The 19,197-nt window shown below is 42.0% G+C and overlaps 1 protein-coding gene and 1 long non-coding RNA gene across 4 annotated transcripts in view; one reads left to right on the top strand and one right to left on the bottom strand.

Moving 5' to 3' along the window:
• Positions 1 to 12,403, top strand: part of LOC108527077 (uncharacterized) — a 56,419-nt gene extending 44,016 nt beyond the window's left edge. The window contains exon 3 of the long non-coding RNA XR_001884687.1: positions 12,117 to 12,403. This is a non-coding gene — a long non-coding RNA (uncharacterized LOC108527077). The remainder of the gene's footprint in view (positions 1 to 12,116) is intronic.
• SPACA7 (sperm acrosome associated 7) overlaps positions 2,200 to 19,197 on the bottom strand; it is a 37,601-nt gene continuing 20,603 nt past the window's right edge. For 2 of the 3 annotated variants that reach the window (XM_017868244.1, XM_017868245.1), the window contains exons 5-6: positions 3,891 to 3,971; positions 2,200 to 2,412 (exon numbers count right to left, since the gene is read on the bottom strand). In XM_017868244.1, coding sequence (XP_017723733.1) covers positions 2,348 to 2,412; positions 3,891 to 3,971 — 146 coding nt within the window. In that variant the 3' untranslated portion in view covers positions 2,200 to 2,347. The remainder of the gene's footprint in view (positions 2,413 to 3,890; positions 3,972 to 19,197) is intronic. The other variant, XM_017868246.1, reaches the window with a different exon arrangement.

Below are 19,197 nucleotides of genomic sequence, written 5' to 3'. Positions count from 1 at the left end.
CCCCTGTAAGCCAGTTCATCACTTGCCGTGGGGTAGCTAATATTAGCATGGATGTTTTTGCTCGTCAGCTTAGTTCTCAACTCTGTCTTAAGCCTCCTGGGAACAGCGACGGTGGGTCTCATACAGCCAGAGGGGCGTGCTTGAGCCCTGCACAGCAGTCGTCAGTCTGGAGACCCAACGTGTTCCCTTGGCTGTTTTCAGTGCCATCCCTGAGACGGGAATATTTTGATGTGATCAAACTATTAAATCAAACGTCCAGCTTTTGAAGACTGTGTAATCAGGGATCTCATGTGGTCAGGACAGAGGACAGAGAGTGATCAAATCAATGACACTTTTTATGTTTTGTCTTCTCTGGGTCAGCACTGCTCTGCCAAGGGGGACAAACCCTGCAAGGCCCTGCTTGGAAAACGATGATGCCATTGACGATTAAAACATCCAGCAGCAAGGGCCTGGCCTGGGGCACAGTGTCAGGTCCGCAGCAGGCCACGTGACGGTCTGGCAGTGAGTGAGTCACTGAATACTGCTGAGCCCCAGGCCCACTCATGTGGAGTGGAGGCGACGCCTGCCTCCCCGCCTTGCTGTGAGGACTTGGTGGCCCACTGTGCATGGAAACAACTTATAAACCACAGAGTTTGCTAAAAATGCTTTGTGAGATCCATGCACAAAACAGAAAAATAAAAACTGCAAGCACAAAAAGAAATGAGAACTATGCAGTGCTGTCCCTGTATTAATAGAGAGGCTGCAACGTGGTTTAGTAGACACAGGATAGCATTGAGCATCAGAAATAACTGTATCCTGCCCTGCCACCGACTTACTGACTAGCAAGTCATGTGTCCTCGCTGCCTCGGTTTCCTCATCTGGAATTGAGGGATTGCGTGAAAGGCCTCAAAGGGCCATTCCAACACAAGCGTTCTCTGATTCCAACCCCAGTCCTCTGCAGTTGCCTTGAAGACACCATAGAAAGAGGGCATAGGATGTTTGCATCTCTTAGGAAGAGAGCACAGCCAGCAGCTACAAGTACAATGGCAGCCTCTGATTCTGTTTCCAGCTGCCTTTGAAAATGGTGTTATTAATAGAAAGGACACCAATCCACTGCTAAACTGCGCAAAAGGCATGGAAGTCCCCCGTCCAGGATGGTTCTCAAACGCGATCCATGAGCTTCTCCGAGCCTGGCTGCCTTTCTAGTCCAGGATGGTTCTCAAACGCGATCCATGAGCTTCTCCGAGCCTGGCTGCCTTTCTAGTCCAGGATGGTTCTCAAACGCGATCCATGAGCTTCTCCGAGCCTGGCTGCCTTTCTAGTCCAGGATGGTTCTCAAACGCGATCCATGAGCTTCTCCGAGCCTGGCTGCCTTTCTAGTCCAGGATGGTTCTCAAACGCGATCCATGAGCTTCTCCGAGCCTGGCTGCCTTTCTAGTCCAGGATGGTTCTCAAACGCGATCCATGAGCTTCTCTGAGCCTGGCTGCCTTTCTGGAGAAGTGGGAATCTTTCCAGATGGTCACCTCAATGAGTCCAACAGAGGTTGCAGCCCGTCCACCGACAGAATCAGTTTGGATAAGAAAAGTTGCCCAAGATGGGTCCTGGTCACCCCCAGCCCCTACCCCCAGGTAATGCTGTAGGTCACACACACCACCTAGAGCAAACCTTCACCTTCCACAACACACAGTCCCAGCCAGCATTCCCAAGCTCGGCAAACGTTCTGAAGCAATGAGGCTTCGTGTGTGCGCATGTGTTGTGTGTGTGTGTTGCATGTGTGCGTGTTGCACATGTGTGCATATTGTATGCATGTGCATTGCATGCGTGCACGTTGCATGTGTACGTGTTGGATGTGCATGTACATTGCATGTGTGTGCATGTTGCATGTGTGTGTTGTGTTGTATGCATACACATGCATGTCCGTGTGTGCATGTTGTATGCACATGTTATATGTGCATGTGTGTTGTGTATGCATGTGTTATATGTGTGCGTATTTTGCAAGGCATGGCAGCAGGGAAGAGACTCTCAGGCCTTCATAGTCTCTGTTCCTCATGGACGAATTCTTTATGTGCTCTGAGATTATGTTATTTGTAGACAGAATATTCTGATGCTCTTATTTCCAGGCTCAATATGTTTTTGGTTTCTTGTTTTCTTTTTCTTTTTTTTTTTAAACCCAAAGCCCACACACCCTGTGGTTTAACACTTAAATAAACCAACTCCAATTGGGATTGTGTGAATAAACAATTTTCCTTTATGCGGAATGGTTCAGAGAACGTGGGCATGTGCACACAAGTGCCCTGTTCCAGAGGCTGGTGCGGGGGGGGGTTCTAGCAGGCTCGTCTTCTGTGCAGGGGCTCTGGGGCTGTGGCCTCACTGACTGTCTCGGCTCCTCCTCTGAGCACTGGTCCTCTGCTGCTCATTACGGAAAATGTTTCCTGTGTAGAAAGAGGAGATTTTGAGCTTGGCAGTGTGTGGTGTGAGGGAGATGGGGACACCGGCAGGATCAACGGACACCAGGGGACAGGAGGAACCGAGCCCTCAGTTATGGAGGGAGGGGAGAGCCCTGCAGATGTATCCGAGGCAGGAGGACGGAGGGGGTGCTGGCTGCGTCGGGCTGCCTTTGGCTCTCCCCGCAGTGCCACCCTGTCCAGAGTAATCTCCCCTGCATTCTCCCTCAAAACCCATCGACAACTCCAAGCTTGGCAGGGCTGGGCCGGTCCTCCTCCTCCTCCCCTCACAGTGGCCAGCTGTGGATCTCATTCCTGGGATGTCAGTACCAGGAGGTTGGGGACTCCCGGTTCTTCACTGTCCAACATTGCCAGGGCTCTGGAAGTCCCCACTGTCACCTCTGGGGCTTCTGTTGCCGATGGCCGCACCTAGAGGTGCTGGTGACGTCCAGGAGCTTCATCAGTGGAGAGGCCCCTATCTTTTGCTGTCTGAGTTATAGGAGAATTTGTGGTTCTCCCTGCAGAACAGTCAGGTCCCAGGGAACTGGAACCTTGACAAGGTCAATCATGATATTGTATCTGAAGCAGCAGAGGTTGTCCTGGACAGTGGCATGGTCTGGGAAATTGGCCGTAGCTTGAACAACCGCTCACTGCCCTTTCCACACCGTGTATGTTGGCCTGGTCCCTGCTGCTGGGGGCATGTGCTGACCTTGTGGCCTGGGGTTTCGTGGTCTGACTGGGGACTGACACTGGCCTGGCAAAGTTGGAAGGGGCTCCAGATGGAAGGTCTCAGGCTGTGTGGACGGGCATGTGCTGCAGGGTATGGGGGGAGGGTCTGGGCACACTGGGCCGCCGTGTGAATCGGGGATGCTGGGAGGACAGGAGGGCTGTCAGCCTCACCCACGACTGGCTCCCAGGTGTTCTGGAAAGCTCCGAGGAGAAGCCTGGGGCCAGGGGCAGAAGCCACAGGATCTGCATGGCCAACTCTTAGCAGGCGGGCAGTGGTGGAGCTGTGTGAACAGGGAGTGGAGAAGGGCTGGACTGGGGGTCCTCACCACATGAGAGGGTGGGGGGCTTCCTGACCGGGGTGTGGGGGCCCTTCCTGGGCCTGTCACAAAGGAGCAGGCTCCTGCCACCACGTGGTTGGGACCCTTGTGTGGGTGGGTGGCGGCAGTCTTGTGAGTCCTGATTATTCTTGGGAAAAGGGGGACTGGTCCCCTGCTCCGTTCAGCTGAAATGGGAGAGCACTCCCTCATTGACAAGGGCTTTGACTCCTTGAATTGGACTTGTCCGGTCAGGTGTCCACACATCAACAGCTAGACAGGGGCTCCTTTGGAGCTCAGGTGGGTCCACCTGGGGGCTGGGCTCACCTGCTCTCCCTGGAGCTGCCCGGTGACACACCTGTCCCTTAAGCAGGAAAAAAAATCCCCAAATGAGAAGACATTTATCTATTATTTCCAATCTACCTGAAGATCTTCCAATATTTTGAAGGATTTTGTCCAGGAAGGATAGATTTTCATACTGAGTGTTCTTTGAATTCGTCTTTTCTGTGGGGAAAACAGTAAGTACAATGATCACGCTTTATAAATAATTAAGGCATGATTCCACTTTTTCTTTTAACTTCCGGGAGCCATAAGCGCTGAGCAAAGCAGCACCCACGCACAGAGCAAGCGAGGTGAGGTGCTGCGGATTCTCGAGACACAGCCTCAGGCGAGGCCATCAAAAACATTTCCTCCAACAAGCCCCAGAAAGTGTGGCTTGGTGCCCAAGCGATGAGTGGAGTCCTACATCGTTATGCTTTCTCTGTGTTTTCTCTTTACACTCTAAGGAGGCGCTAGCATAGAAGTATTCTGTCCACTGTGTCCTAAGGGCTCCCCACCGCCGGTGGTGAGCAGGACTCCCTTCTGTGGATCTGACACTCATGGTCACTTGTGCCACAGTCCTTGGACCCAGACACAGGTTTTACAGACACTGAATTTTCCCCACGTCTCTTCCTGTCCAGCCCTTTCTACCAATAACTGTGCTGTGTGGTCCCTGCTGCTCAGGGAGAGGTGCAGGCAGTGTGGGGTGGCATCGGTCCAGGAGCGGCTCCAAGCCCCCCCAAAGCGGCCCTGGTCGCTGCAGCTGGTGGGTGGGGGGCTCCCTTTGAAGCAGCCCCCAGCCTGGGAGGTGCCCTTTCCTAGTGGGGGGCACCCTGCAGAGAACCCTAATCCCCTTCCTTTATTTACTGTTCTTGCTCTCAAAGTATGCTAGGAGGACCCACCTCTCTTTAGTTCTCCCAAAACTCTGTGCAGGTGCAACCTGGAACCCTTAAAAATATTGTTTGGTCGTCTGCATTTTGTGAACGCATGAATAATGACTACTGCTGACTGGCCTGGCCCCTCAGTCTCATTTCTTGGAAACAAGAACCCCTTATGTATACTGCTGAGTACCTAGCAGGCTCAGCAGGGATTGCAGAGTAAATGAGTCTCTTGTTGACATGAATGTTACAGGAAATGAATAATTATTACATGAATTTATTTATGTCCTATGGGATACTTAGATTTACCAGGTCCTCAAGTCTTCAACTGAAGTTTAGGCACAGTTATTGTGTCAGGAATAATATTATGAACCACAAAACTTTTCCTACTCCCAGAAATCATGGATTACATGGGGAAGTTGGGTTTTCTGGCAACAAGGAAGGGAGAGTAGTTACAGATCTATTTTCCTCTTAATTCATTTTACATTAAGAGGAACGTGGATCTGCAAACATTCATTAAAGGCTGCGGGCATCCCTAAAGGCTGCTTCAGTCTTTAAAAACATTTATCTAAATTAATATTAGGTGCTCAGTTTATATATTTAATAAGGATACAAGCCCATGGAACAATTTTTAAGGTTTAGAAAAGATGTTCAGTGAAACATCAGGCTGTTTCCAGTGGTTGGCCCTCACTACCAGTTTCCTCCTGGGGGCTACAACTGTGACCCACTTTCCTGTGTATCTTTCCAGGGGTAACCTACACCAGAGAGATTGCTGCCAATTTCATACTCAAAATGAATTCACACCGTGCTTTTTAAGAGAAGAGTCCTTAGAAAATTTTGGCAGATAACTCAGGTTAGCTATTTGTGGAAACATATGTAATTCATCATTTAATACAAAACATTTTATCTTAAATTTGCTTATTTGTAGAGTGTACTCTCTAGCCCTTGGGAGTCCCGGGGAAGCGTATATGATGCTAACATTTCCCCGTTCCCTATGTATGTGTGGTTTCATTCGACCGTAGGGCACCTGGTGAAGCCCGTGGGTAATACTTAGTCTTCATGTGTAGACGAGGACTCAGTGAGGCAAAGCACCTTCCTAAGATCACTGAGGTTGTATGTGGCTGAGCTGGGAGAACCCAGAGGCCATCACCCCAGTCCTCGCTTTTCCTTCCAGAGTTGAAATGCAGAGCTTTTCACAGTTCCAGGATTCTCAATGGAACCACGTGGATAAAAATCTAGTATTTGAATTTTTAATGTCTGGAAAGGATGGAGTAACAAGGATGAGACTTATCCTCCCAATTTAATTAAAAAACAAGAAAAAATGTATGAAACAGTGATTTCCCATATATCAGAGAATAAGCAGCAAAGGCCAGTGATCCACTGAGAGATGGAAAGCAGCTAAGTGCAGCCCTGTGATTGCTTCAGGCATTGCCTGGGGAGTTTCCAGGGCAGCATTAGGAGTGAGAACTTAGGCAGAGCCCAGTGATCTCAAGATGCTGAGGGGTTTGGAGAGCTCAAAGTAGCTAGAGTTCAAAGGACAGAGTGAGAGATGCACACGCACACACAGAGAAAGAGAACATCTTACAGATACCTACGGAGAAGAGCTTGTGAGTGCAAAAGCTCCCTTGTGCCTGGGGCCTTTGGATTTTTCAGATGCATGTGATATCCCACACTTGGCTCTGAAAAACTTCAGTGGTTACTTCTTACCCACTTGTATGGTGGTGACCTGTTCTTCTCCTGCTTGGCCAAAAATGAGAAAGCTCATGTGTTCCAGCTCTGTTTGGGTAGGCTTGCCTCTCTTTTGAATTCTGCCTAGTTAACTACCCTGCTACTAGACTGTTCTTATGGGCTCAAGGAAAGCCTTGGTTGATGATCCCACTTTTTATTATTAGGGTGAGAATAGCATTTTTTTTTTTTTTTTTTGAGATGGAGTCTCGCTCTTGTCACCCAGGCTGGAGTGCAGTGGCATGATCTCAGCTCACTGCAACCTCCGCCTCCTAGGTTCAAGTAATTCTTCTGCCTCAGCTTCACAAGCAGCTGGAATTACAGGCACCCACCACTGTGACTGGCTAGACAGTAACAGTTTTTTTTTTTTTTTTTAACAGCATTCTAAGTGGAGGTAGAGAACCTGAAACATACTTATGTCGAATGCTGTGTCAGAGGGTTCAATTATCGGAAGTTCTTGAAGTCTAGTAATGCTGTTATTTTGCCTGCTGCTTATTATCCATGGCGTATTGCTTCCCATCAGTTAGTGTTTTGAATTATAAGCTCACCTTTGGCAGAGCTATTGTCTGTGAAAATCCTGTGAAGCCCAAGCTAAGGGAATCGTTCTTTACATCAAGTGTGTATTTGCTTCCGCCAAGTGCCCTCTGACCCGGGGTGTAACCAGATGAGACTTCCTATCATGCTGGTTTCACAGATTAGCTATTCCAGAATACACAGAACTTGAAGTCCCCATGTGGTGCAGGCTGACACAGACGTATTTCCATTTCCCTGTGCTGGTAGATGGTTTTTTATCTAGACTATCCTTTTACTGAGGGTGTAGTCTTGTTAGCAGTCATAGCATTATTCAGGGATTTAATTTGCAACACTTTTCTTCCCTAGGCCTCATCTTCTGCAAATAAACTCTAACAGCCAAATTTCTATATTTCATAAAGGAAAATCACAGTTGAGGATTGTTCTGCAATTAGATCTGTAACTTACTGCTCTGGATTTTAATTCTCTCTTGGTTTTCTAGCCCTGAAGATTTCCTTTACTTTGCTGTCAGATCATAATAGACATTTAAAAATGTTTATTATGTTTTATCTAGAATTTCCAAAGATTTTCAACTTATATCGTTTTCAACATTGGCAAACACAAATAAGTAAATTGAATCTTCTAAGTCCTTTGATTTGATTTCCATGTGACTAAAGACTATGGCAGCTGCCTAGGCCTGTGTCTCCCAATATTTCCTCAAAAAATGACACAGAAAAACAGGAAAGAAAAATAAGATTACACAAAACTAGACATTCAGACATAACCTAACTATAAGATACTCAAGTATCAAAATAACAGTAAGTAAAAAATAAAAAAAATTTCAAAGTTATAGTGAAGAATCTTTGCTCCTGCCCTACATCCACTCCATGCAACATTTATTGATGAGCAATGGCAGGTTGAGATAAAACAGTGAGAAAAGTGAGCTAGAAAAAGCCTAACATTGATCTGAAAACTTTCAGAATAAGCAAGTCCACTGTAAGACTGAAAATACTAAATATGGGTCCTGGTAAATCAGAGAAAAGTCTACAGAGAAGGAACTTAAAAAGCATATGTGAATTTTATGTATCAGTCTTCAAAATACATAACACCTGGGAAAGAGAAAAGACCAAAAAAAAAAAAAAAAAAAAGAGGAGGCTCCCTTTAGAAATTGAATGACAAAGAACAAAAGTAGCAAAAAGGGAACATGTATGGTCCTGTAAGATTATAAAGAACCACAAAATCAGAGGATACACTTATTTTCTTGTACCAAAGCAATCAAAATATTCACTAAAGGATCAGTATTTTTCTATACTGATATAACTTAAATGGAAACTGAATAAAAGGTAGAAAAGTAAGGCAGAAAAACAAGAAAATGTAATGAGATAAAGAAATAAGCAAAACGTGAATGAGGAAATAATAGCAAAAATATAATACAGCCAAAGAAGAAATAACATCTGTATAATTGGTGTAATTGAAGAAAACAGCAGCATTAACTACAGTATAGAACTAATATTTAAAGTTATAATTAAGATAACTTTATAGAAAAATAATAGGTGAGTCTAATTTTGAAAGGATCCAGGCCGGGTGCGGTGGCTCACGCCTGTAATCCCAGCACTTTGGGAGGCTGAGGCGGGTGAATCACAAGGTTAGGAGATAGAGACCATGGTGAAACCCCATCTCTATTAAAAATACAAAAAGTTAGCCGGGCGCGGTGGCGAGTGCCTGTAGTCCCAGCTACTCAGGAGGCTGAGGCAGGAGAATGGCGTGAACCTGGGAGGCGGAGCTTGCAGTGAGCCGAGATTGCGTCACTGCACTCCAGCCTGGGCGACAGAGTGAGACTCTGCCTCAACAAAAAAAGGAAGAACAAAGAGATCAGTGGTTTCTTAGGGCCAGGTATAGGGGAATAGAGATTAACTGGGAAGGAACACAAGGAAACCTTTGGGAGTGACAGAAATGTTCCGTATGCACAGGTATTCACAGGTATTTACATTTGTCAAAACTCTTCAAACCATGCACTTAAAATGGGTACATTTTGTTGTGTCTAAGTTACACTTCAATAAAGTGATTAAAACNAAAAAAAAAAAAAAAAAAAAAAAAAAAAAAACAAAAGAAAGGATCCATTTTGTATCTGGGAAAATATCAAGATGTATCCTAGTAAAAACATTAGATTTCAAAGATAAAACAACCAAAAAAGCAAGGCAGCAATGAAGCAGCATTCTCTATCAACTCAGTGAAAGAAAAAGTATAAACCAAGGATTTTATATCCATCTAAGTGTCCGTCAAACATCAGTTTAAACCTACAAGAGTCTAAAGATTTGTGTGTCCGTAGCACATTCTTCAGTAATCTGCTACAGGATGAACTTCATCAAACCAAAAGTTAACTGAACAACCTCAATGAGAACAGTGATGGTGAAGGTGGATACACACACCAACACACACACACAACTTATAATCATATATGTAAATGATCGAAACATAGGTGAGACTGGAAAACTAATATGCAAATGCTATATGTATTGACAAAATAGAAGTGATAAAACTAAACTATGGGAGGTGATAAGGGAGATGAAGAGGAAAATAGAAACTCATTGATGTTGATGCCTAATTGAATCAATTAGGCAATGATTAATAGTTCAAGTACACCATTAAAAACTGATAAACCAGGGGCTGGGCATGGTGGCTCACACCTGTAATCCCAGCACTCTGAGAGGCCAAGGCAGGTGGATCCCTTGATGTCAAGAGTTCAAGACCAGCCTGGCCAACATGGTGAAACCCAGTTTCTACTAAAAACACAAAAATTAGCCAGGTGTGGTGGCAGGTGCCTATAATCCCAGCTACTTGGGAGGCTGAGGCAGGGGAATCTCCTGAACCCAGGAGGTATAGGTTGCAGTGAGCCGAGATCATGCCACTGCACTGCAGCCCAGGTGACAGTGACAGTCTGTAACAACAACAACAACAACTGACAATCCAGAAAGTGGAGCAAGATAGCTAAATATTACCCTCCAGCGACTGACCCCTGTAGGAACATAAAATTGAACAACTATGCATGCAAGAAAGCACCTTCACAAGAACTGAAAAATCAGATGAGTCATCATAGTACCTAGTTTTAGCATAATAACAAGAAAAGACACATTGAAGAAGGTAGGAAGGACAGTGTAGTATTGCCTACACCACCCTGCCCCAATACCAAGCAGCACAGTGCAGAGAGAGAATCTGTGTGCTTTAGGGAGGGAGGGAAGTGAATGTGGGACCTTGCATTGTAGCTCAATGCGGCCTCACCACAGTGGAACACAGCACCTGGCAGAATACCGTGGTCCTTGATTCCAGGCCAGTGCCCACAGAGGGACCATTTAGACCCACCCCAGGCCAGAGGAGCATTGCTGTCCTGCAGGATGAACCTGAGTCCTGCCCTTCTTCACCACTGGCTATCTAAAGTGGCCATAGGTCCCAAATAAATTTCAGTGCCAGCAGGGCTATAGTGACCACAGTCCTTGGGTGAACCCTGTGGTGCTGCACTGGTCTGGGAGGCAGAAGGCTTGGGATGCAACCCAATGTAACACCAGATGCAGGGGCCATAGGAGTGCCCACATCACAACTCTCTCAACTCCAGGCACCGTAGCTTAGAGAGAGACTCCTTCTCGGGAGAAGGAGAGAAAAGAGTACAGGGGTCTTTGCATTGGAACCTAGCACAAACCCTGCCACAGTAAAACCACACTGGGAAGAACCCCAAAGATCCTGATTCCAGGCTATTCTGCCAGACAACATTTCTAGGCCGACCCAAGGCTGGAAGACCATAATACCACTCTAGTATGATGGTCCTGAGTCCTGGCTGGCTTCACCACTGGCTGACTAAAGTGACCTGGAGCCTCGAATAAACATCAATGGCAGTAAGGCAGTAGCAGCTGCAGGCCTTGGATGAGCTCTGGTACTGTGCTTGTCTGGGCAGCTGTGGAACTTTGGGTGAGACCCAGCATGGTGCCAGCTGTGGCAGCCATGGGAGTGCCTGTATCACTCCTCATCCAACTCCAGCCAGCTCAGTGTGGAGAGAGACTCCGTCTGCTATGGGGAAATGGAGGGAAGTGAGTGAGGGACTTTGTTTGGGAGCCCAGAGAATTCTCCTGATTTTCCCCAACTGTATCAGAGCTGGGTATCTACGAGGTTGCAAGAGACTTGCAGTGTAACTGGACTTAGGATGCTCTGTAGTGCAAAAATGGCTGCAGTGACCACAGGCTTAAGGAACTCAACAGTCAGTCAGTGTCCTTTGAATCAATGAAAGGTCCTCTAAAGGATGGGCACAAACAAAGCCCATGTGATGACTGGAATAAATATCTAACTTTTCAATGCCCAGGCACCAATGAACATTCAGAAGCATTTAGAACATTCAGAAAAATATGACTCTGTCAAATAGATGAAGTAAGGCACCATTAGCCAACGCCAGAGATACGAAGATGTGTGACTTTAAGACCGAGAATTCTACAAAAATATAGCTATTTTGAGGAAAACTTCAATAAGAGACAGAAAAGGTTGGGCGTGGTGGCTCACACCTATAATCCCAGAACTTTGGGAAGACAAGATGGGCAGATCACTTGACGTCAGGAGTTTGAGATCAGCCTGGCCAACATGGTGAAACCCCATTTCCACTAAAAATACAAAAATTATCTGGGCATGGTGGCATGTGCCTGTAATCCCATATACTTGGGAGGCTGACGCAGGAGAACTGCTTGAATCTGGGAGGCAGAGGTTGCAGTGAGCCGAGATCACGCCATTGCACTACAGCCTGAGTGACAGAATGAGACCACATCTCAAAAAAAAAAAAAAAAAAAAAAAAAAAAAAAAAAAAAAAAAAAAAAAAAAAAAAAAAAAGACACAGAAAAGCCATTCAGAAATTTATCAGATTAATTTAACAAAAGATTGAAATAATAACAATAATAACATAATAATAAGCAAACAGAAATCCTGGGGCTGAAAAACATAATTAAAAACTGAAAAATTCATCAGAGTGTCTCAACAGCAGAATTGATCCAGCAGAAGAATCGGGCTTGAAGACAGGCTGATGTAGTTTGAATGTTTGTCCCCTCCCAATCTCATGTTGAAATGTGATCCCCAATGTTGGATGTGGGGCCTACTGGGAGGTGTTTGGATCATGAGGGTGGATCCCTCATAAACAGCTTGGTGCCTTCCCCTCAGTAATGAGTTCTTGCTCTTTTCGTTCACACAGGAGCTGGTTGTTCAAGAGCATGGAACTCCTCCCATCACTCCTTCTTGCTCTGTCTCTGATCACACAACACACTGGCTCCTCTTGCCTTCTGCCATGAGGAAAAGTTCCCTGAGGCCCCCACCAGAGGCAGATGCAGGCACCATGCTTCCTGTACAGCCTGCATAACTGTGAGCCAAATAAACCTCTTTTATTTATAAATTACCCAGCCTCAGGTATCCCTTTATGGCAACACAAAAGGGACTAATACTTAGGCCATTTAAAAATATACAGTCAGAGGGGAAAATAAAAAAGAATGCAGAACACTTATGAAATCAAGAAAGCGCAAAGCTAAGGAGTCATGACCTTAAAGAAGGAGTAGAGGAAAAGATAGGAGTAGAAAGTTTATTCAAAGAAGTCATTACAGAAACCTTTCCAAACCTAGAGAAAGATCAGAATACTAAAGGTACAAGAAGATCAAAGATCACCGGGAATAACCCGAGTAAAACTACCCCAATTTATCTAATAATCAAGCTCTCAAATGTAAAGGACAAAGAAAGGATCATAAAAGAAGCAAAGATAAAATAATCAAATCACATCTAAAGAAGCTCCGATGCGCCTGGCAGCAGACTTCTCAGTGGAAACTTTATAGGCCGGGAGGGAGTTGGATGACATATTTAAAGTGCTAAAGGAAAAAAAAAAACAAAACAAAACTCTTCCAACTGAGAATGCTCTACTCAGCAAAGCTATCCTTCAAACCTGAAAAAGAAATACTTTCCCAGACAAACAAAAGCCGAGAGAATTCATACCCTCCAGACCTGTCTTACAAGAAAGGCTGAAAAGAAGTCTTCAATCTGAAAGAAAACAGTGCTAATGTGCAACAAGAAATTACCCGAAGGTATGAAACTCAATGGTAAAAGTCAGCAGACAGGAACATTCAGAACACTCTAATACTGTAATTGTGGTGTGCAAACCACTCATAATCTTTAGTATAAAGATGAAAATGCAAATCTGTTAAAAATAATAATAATTTTAAAGAGATAGGCAATATAAAAGACTTAAATGGAGACAACAAAAGGAAAATATAGGAGGAAGTGAGTTAAGGTGTAGGGATTTTAGTTTGTTCTTTGCTTGTTTATTTTCTTTTCTTTGTGATCAAAGTTAATTTGTTATCAGTTTAAAATAACTTGTTATGGGATGTGCTTTTTTAGGTTTCCTGGTAACCACAAAGCAAAATCTGTAATAAATACACTAAAACAGACACATAGACCAAGGAGACAGAATAGGGAATCTAGAAATAAATCTATGCATTTACAACCAATTCATTTTCAACAAAGGCACTAAGAACGTACATTTGAAAAAGGACAGTCTCCTTAATAAATGGTTCTGGGGAAACTGGACATTCATATGCAGCAGAATGAAGCTTGACCCCTCTCTCTCACCCATATACAAAAATCAACTCAAAGTGGATTAATGACTTAAATGTAAGAGGTGAAACTATGAAAACATTAGAAGTAAACATTAGGAAAACACTTTAGAACATCTGTGTAGGCAAATATTTTTTGAGTAAGACCTTAAAACCACAGGCAACAGAAGCAAAAATAGACAATTAGGATTATATCAAGCTAAAAAGCTCCTACACAACTAATGAAACAATCAATAAGGCGAAGAGACAACTTAAAGAATGGGAGAAAATATTTGCAAACTATCCATCTGACAAGAAATTAATAACCAGAATATATAAGGAACTCAAACAACCCTATAGCCAAAAAAAAAAAACTAATTTAAAAATTGGCAAAAGATCTGAACTGACATTCTCAAAAGCAGCCATACAAGTGACCGACAGGTATGTGAAAAGCATTAATCACCAGGGAAATGCAAATCAAACCACAATGAGATACCATCTCATCCCAGTTAAAATAACTTTTCAAAAACACAGGCAATATCAGATGCTGGCAAGGATAGGGAACAAGGGGGAATCCTTGTATATTGTTGGTGGGAGTGTAAACTAGTTCAGCCACTATGGAAAACAGTATAGAGGTTCCTCAAACAACAACTAAAAACAGAACTATCATATGATCTAGCAAGCCCACTGATGTGATGGGTATATGTCTAAAAGAAAGCAAATCAGTACATCAAAGAAATCCCTACACTCCCATAGTCATTGCAGTTCTATTTACAATAGACCAAACATGGTATCAACATAAGTGTCCATCAGTGGATACATGAATAAAGAAAATATGGTGCACATACACATGGAATACTATTCAGTTATTAAAAAAACAAAACCCTGTCAATTGCAGCAACACAGGTGGAACTGGAGGATATTAGGTCAAGTGAAAGGCACAGAGAGCCTCATATCATATGCTCTCACTTATATGTTGGAGCTAAAAAAATTGATCTCATGGAGGTAGAGAGTACAATGGTGGTTACCAGAGGCTGGGAAGGTAAAAGGGGAGAAGGAAATAGAAAGAGATTGGTTAATGGGAACAAAAAATTAGAAGGAATAAGTTCTAGCATTTAGCAGCACAGTAGGGTGATTACAGTTAACAATATTTTATTATATTTCAAAAGTACTAGAAGAGAAGATGTAGAATGTTCTCAACCCAAAGAAATGATAAATGATTGAGGTGGTGGACATCTCAGTTACCCAGATTTGATCATTACACATTGTATGCATGTAGCAAAATGTTAAATGTGCCCTGTAAATATGTGCAACTATTGTATATGGACTAAAAACTGAAAAACCAGATAGTACATGGTGTAATAAGAAAAAAAGGAAATTAGGGACATTTAAAAAGTTGTAAGTATAAAGGTCATTACTAGAACAAAATATAAACTTTCTTAAATACCCAAAATATATTTTATAATTTAAAGAACAGGAATATTTACTTCCTAAAAAAAATAGCAAATGTAACACAATCTACATAATTTTATGATATTTTGACAAGGTCGTGATGAATTATCAGTCACATTGATAATATAAATGAGCTTAACTCACCCATTAATTTTTTTTCAGTTTTCCTTAGAAAGTAAGATCCAAGTATATACTGTATACTTAAGTGATGTTGAGTGGTTAAAAATAAAGAAATGGATGGACCACATTTTGCTTATCCATGTATTTGTCAGTGAACACTGGATTGCTTCTGTGTTTTTGTTATTGTGAATAATGCTATGAACATGGGGGTATAAATGCCTCTTCAAAACTCTGCTTTCAGTTATTTTGGGTGTATTTTATACAGTAATTTTATTTTTTATTTTTTGAGGTACCGCCATACTGTCTTCTGCAGTGGCTGCACCATTTTACATTCCCACCAACAGTGCACAAGAATTCCAATTTCTCTGCATCCTCCCCAGTACTGACTATTTTTTAATAGTCTGAATTGGACTACTCAGGTGCGTCACATAAGTGGAATCACACAGTATTTGTCCTTCTCTGATTGGTTTATTTCACTTAGCATAATATCTGCAAGGGTCATCACTGTTTTACCATGTGTCAGAATTTTATTTCTTTTTAAGGCCAAGTAATTTGCAAATTGTATATCTGATTAGAGGTTAATATTCAGAATATATTCTGAACCCAACAACAAACCCAACAACAAACAACTTTTATAATTTAAAGAACAAGGAATATTTATCTCCTGAAGAAACATAGCAAATGTAACACAATCCACATAATTTTATAATATTTTGACAGAGTTGCGATGAATTATCAGTCACATCCATAATGTAAATGGGCTTAACTCATCCATTAATGTTACCCATCCCAATGAGTGTGAGGTAATATCTCATTGTAGTTTTGATTTGTATTTCCCTAATGATTGGTGATATTGAACATCTTTTCATGTGCTCATTGGCCATGCATATCTTCTTGGAAGAAATCTCTATTCAAATCCTTTGCTAATTTTTAGATAGAGCTATTTGTTGTTGGGTTTTAAGAGTTTTAAAAATATATTCTCAATATTAATCTATCATTAGATATGTAATTTATACATTACTTGGCCTTAAAAAGAGATAAAATTCTGATACATGCTAAGACAGGGATGAACCTTGAAGACATTAGGCAAAGTGAAATAAACCAATCACAGAAGAACAAGTGCCGTGTGATTCCACTTATATGAGGCACCTGAATACTCAAATTCATAGAAACAGAAAGTAGAATGGTGGCTGCCAGAGCCTGAAGGGAGGCAGAAAGGGGGGTTATTGCTTAATGGTACAGAGTTTCAATTTGGGGTGATGGAAATAATTCTGGAGACAGATGGTGGTGATGGTTGGACAGCATTATGAATGTGTTTAACATCATGGAACTGTACAGTTAAAAATGGTTACAGTGGCAAATTATGTTATAGGTATTAGCATAATTTAAAAAATTGAAGAAAAAAGCAAATGAATAAAAATAAAAGTTTAAATGGTAAACTAAAAAATAAAGAATGGACAAAATATATCTTATTGTTTAATATGAAAGCAGAGAGATGGTGGTCCTTAAGGCAGAGAAAGAAATATCCAATCCTCAAAACATTAACATGACAAAGAAAGTATCTTTTCAATACTAAAAGTTGGAATTCACAATGAAGATATAATATTCATAAAAATCTACGCAACAAATAACACAGGAATCACACTCATAAAGCAAAAACTACAGAAAATGCACGGAGACACAGACAGAAAAATATTTATAATAGAGAATTTATACACTATTCTTAACAAAAGACAGGTTGAATAGGTGAAAAATGTGCGAGGAGACCTAAACAACATAATCAAAAGGTGGCCATTATTAACACGCACCAGATTCCTGTTAAATCTTGACACTGGAGGATACGCCTGTTTCTCAAGTGCTTATGGAACATTCACAAAAATTGAGTATGTTTATGTAACTATGAGCGAATTTTGTAAAGTAAAACTATTACAAACAGTACTTTCTGATCACAGGACAGTAAAACTAGAAATTATTATAAAAAACAAAGACAAAATGCCCTACTATCTGGGAAATGGAAAACTTTTGGTTAAAAGGGAAATACAAACTAAAATGATAAATTTCTGGAAAATAATAATGAAAACACTATACATGAGAATCTATGGAATACATATAAAGAAGCATAGCACTAAACACTTATTGGTAAAAGGAAAAAAATAAAAGAATTACTCAGGTCTAAAACTAGAAAAAGAGCAAGGAAGTGAACTATAAGAGAAAATAAAGAAGGTAATATTAGTGGCAAAGGCAGAAACTAATGAGGTAAAGAAGAGAATACAATGGAGCTAATTACTATATCAAAACACTGGATTTTGTCTTAAAATTCATATGGAATGAAAAAAGAGCTTGCATAGCCAAAGCAAGACTAAGCAAAAATAACAAATCTGGAGGCATCACATTATCTGACTTTAAACTATACTATAAGGCTATTGTCACCCAAACAGCATGGTACTAGTATGAAAATAGGCACACAGACCAAAAGAACAGAATCGAGAATCCAGAAATAAAGCCAAGTACTTACAGCCAACAGATCTTCAACAAAGCAAACAAAAACGTAAAGTGGAGAAAGGACACCCTACTCAACAAATCGTGCTGGGATAATTGACAAGTCACATGTAGAAGAATGAAACTGGATACTCATCTCTCACCTTATACAAAAACCAACTCAATATGGATAAAGGACTTAAATTTAAGACCTGAAACCATAAAAATTTGAGAAGATAACATTGGAAAAAACCTTCTGGACATTGGCTTAGGCAAAGACTTCACGACCAAGAACCCAAATGCAAATACAAGAAAAACAAATGTAGATGAGACTTAATGAAATGAAAAAGCTTCTGCACAGCAAAAGAAATAATCAGGAGAGTTAACACACAACCCACAGAGTGGGAGAAAATCTTCACAATCTATACATTTGATAAAGGACTAATATCCAGAATCTACAATGAAAAAATCAACAAGAAAAAAAAAAAACAATCCCATCAAAAAGGGGATGAGGACATGAATAGATAATTCTCAAAAGAAGATATACAAATGGCCAACAAACATTTGAAAAAATGCTGAACATCACTAATGATCAGGGAAATACAAATCAAAACCACAATGCTATGCCACCTCACTCCTGCAAGAGTGGCCATAATCAAAAAATCAAAAAATAATAGATGGTCATGTGGATGTGGTAAAAAGGGAACACTTCTACACTGCTGGTGGGAACGTAAAGTAGTATAACCACTCTGGAAAACAGTGTGGAGATTCTTTAAAGAAGTAAAAGTAGAACTACCATTTGATCCAGCAATCCCACTACTGCGTATCTACCCAGAGGAAAAGAAGTTATTATATGGAAAAGACACTTGCACATCCATGCTTATCACAGCACAATTTGCAATTGCAAAAATATGGAATCAGCCCAAATGCCCATACATCAGTGAGTGGATAAAGAAATTGTGGTATATATATGCCATGGAATACCACTCAGCTATAAAAAGAAACGAAATAATGGCATTCATAGCAACCTGGATGGAACTGGAGACCATTATTCTAAGTGCAGTAACTCAGTAATGGAAAACCAAACATCATATGTTCTCATTCATAAGTGGGAGCTAAGCCAGGAGGATGCAAAGGCATAAGAATGACGCAATGGACTTTGGAAACTTGGGGGAAAGTGTGGGAGGAGAGTTAGGAATAAAAGACTACAAATTGGGTAGAATGTATACTGTTTGGGTGATGGGTGCACCAAAATCTAAGAAATCACCACTAAAGTCCGGGCACGGTGGCTCAAGCCTGTAATCCCAGCACTTTGGGAGGCCGAGATGGGCGGATCACGAGGTCAGGAGATCGAGACCATCCTGGCTAACATGGTGAAACCCCGTCTCTACTAAAAAATACAAAAAACTAGCCGGGCGAGGTGGCGGGCGCCTGTAGTCCCAGCTACTCGGGAGGCTGAGGCAGGAGAATGGCGTGAACCCGGGAGGCGGAGCTTGCAGTGAGCTGAGATCCGGCCACTACACTCCAGCCCCTGGCGACAGAGCGAGACTCTGTCTCAAAATAAATAAATAAAAAGAAAGAAATCACCACTAAAGAACTTATTCATGTAACCAAACACCACCTGTTTCCCAAAACCTATGGAAATTTTAA

Source organism: Rhinopithecus bieti, unplaced genomic scaffold (genome assembly GCF_001698545.2).
Source record: "Rhinopithecus bieti isolate Rb0 unplaced genomic scaffold, ASM169854v2 scaffold_3734, whole genome shotgun sequence".
In the NCBI taxonomy this organism is placed as follows: Eukaryota; Metazoa; Chordata; class Mammalia; order Primates; family Cercopithecidae; genus Rhinopithecus; species Rhinopithecus bieti.
This window is presented reverse-complemented; position numbering and strand designations above follow the sequence as displayed.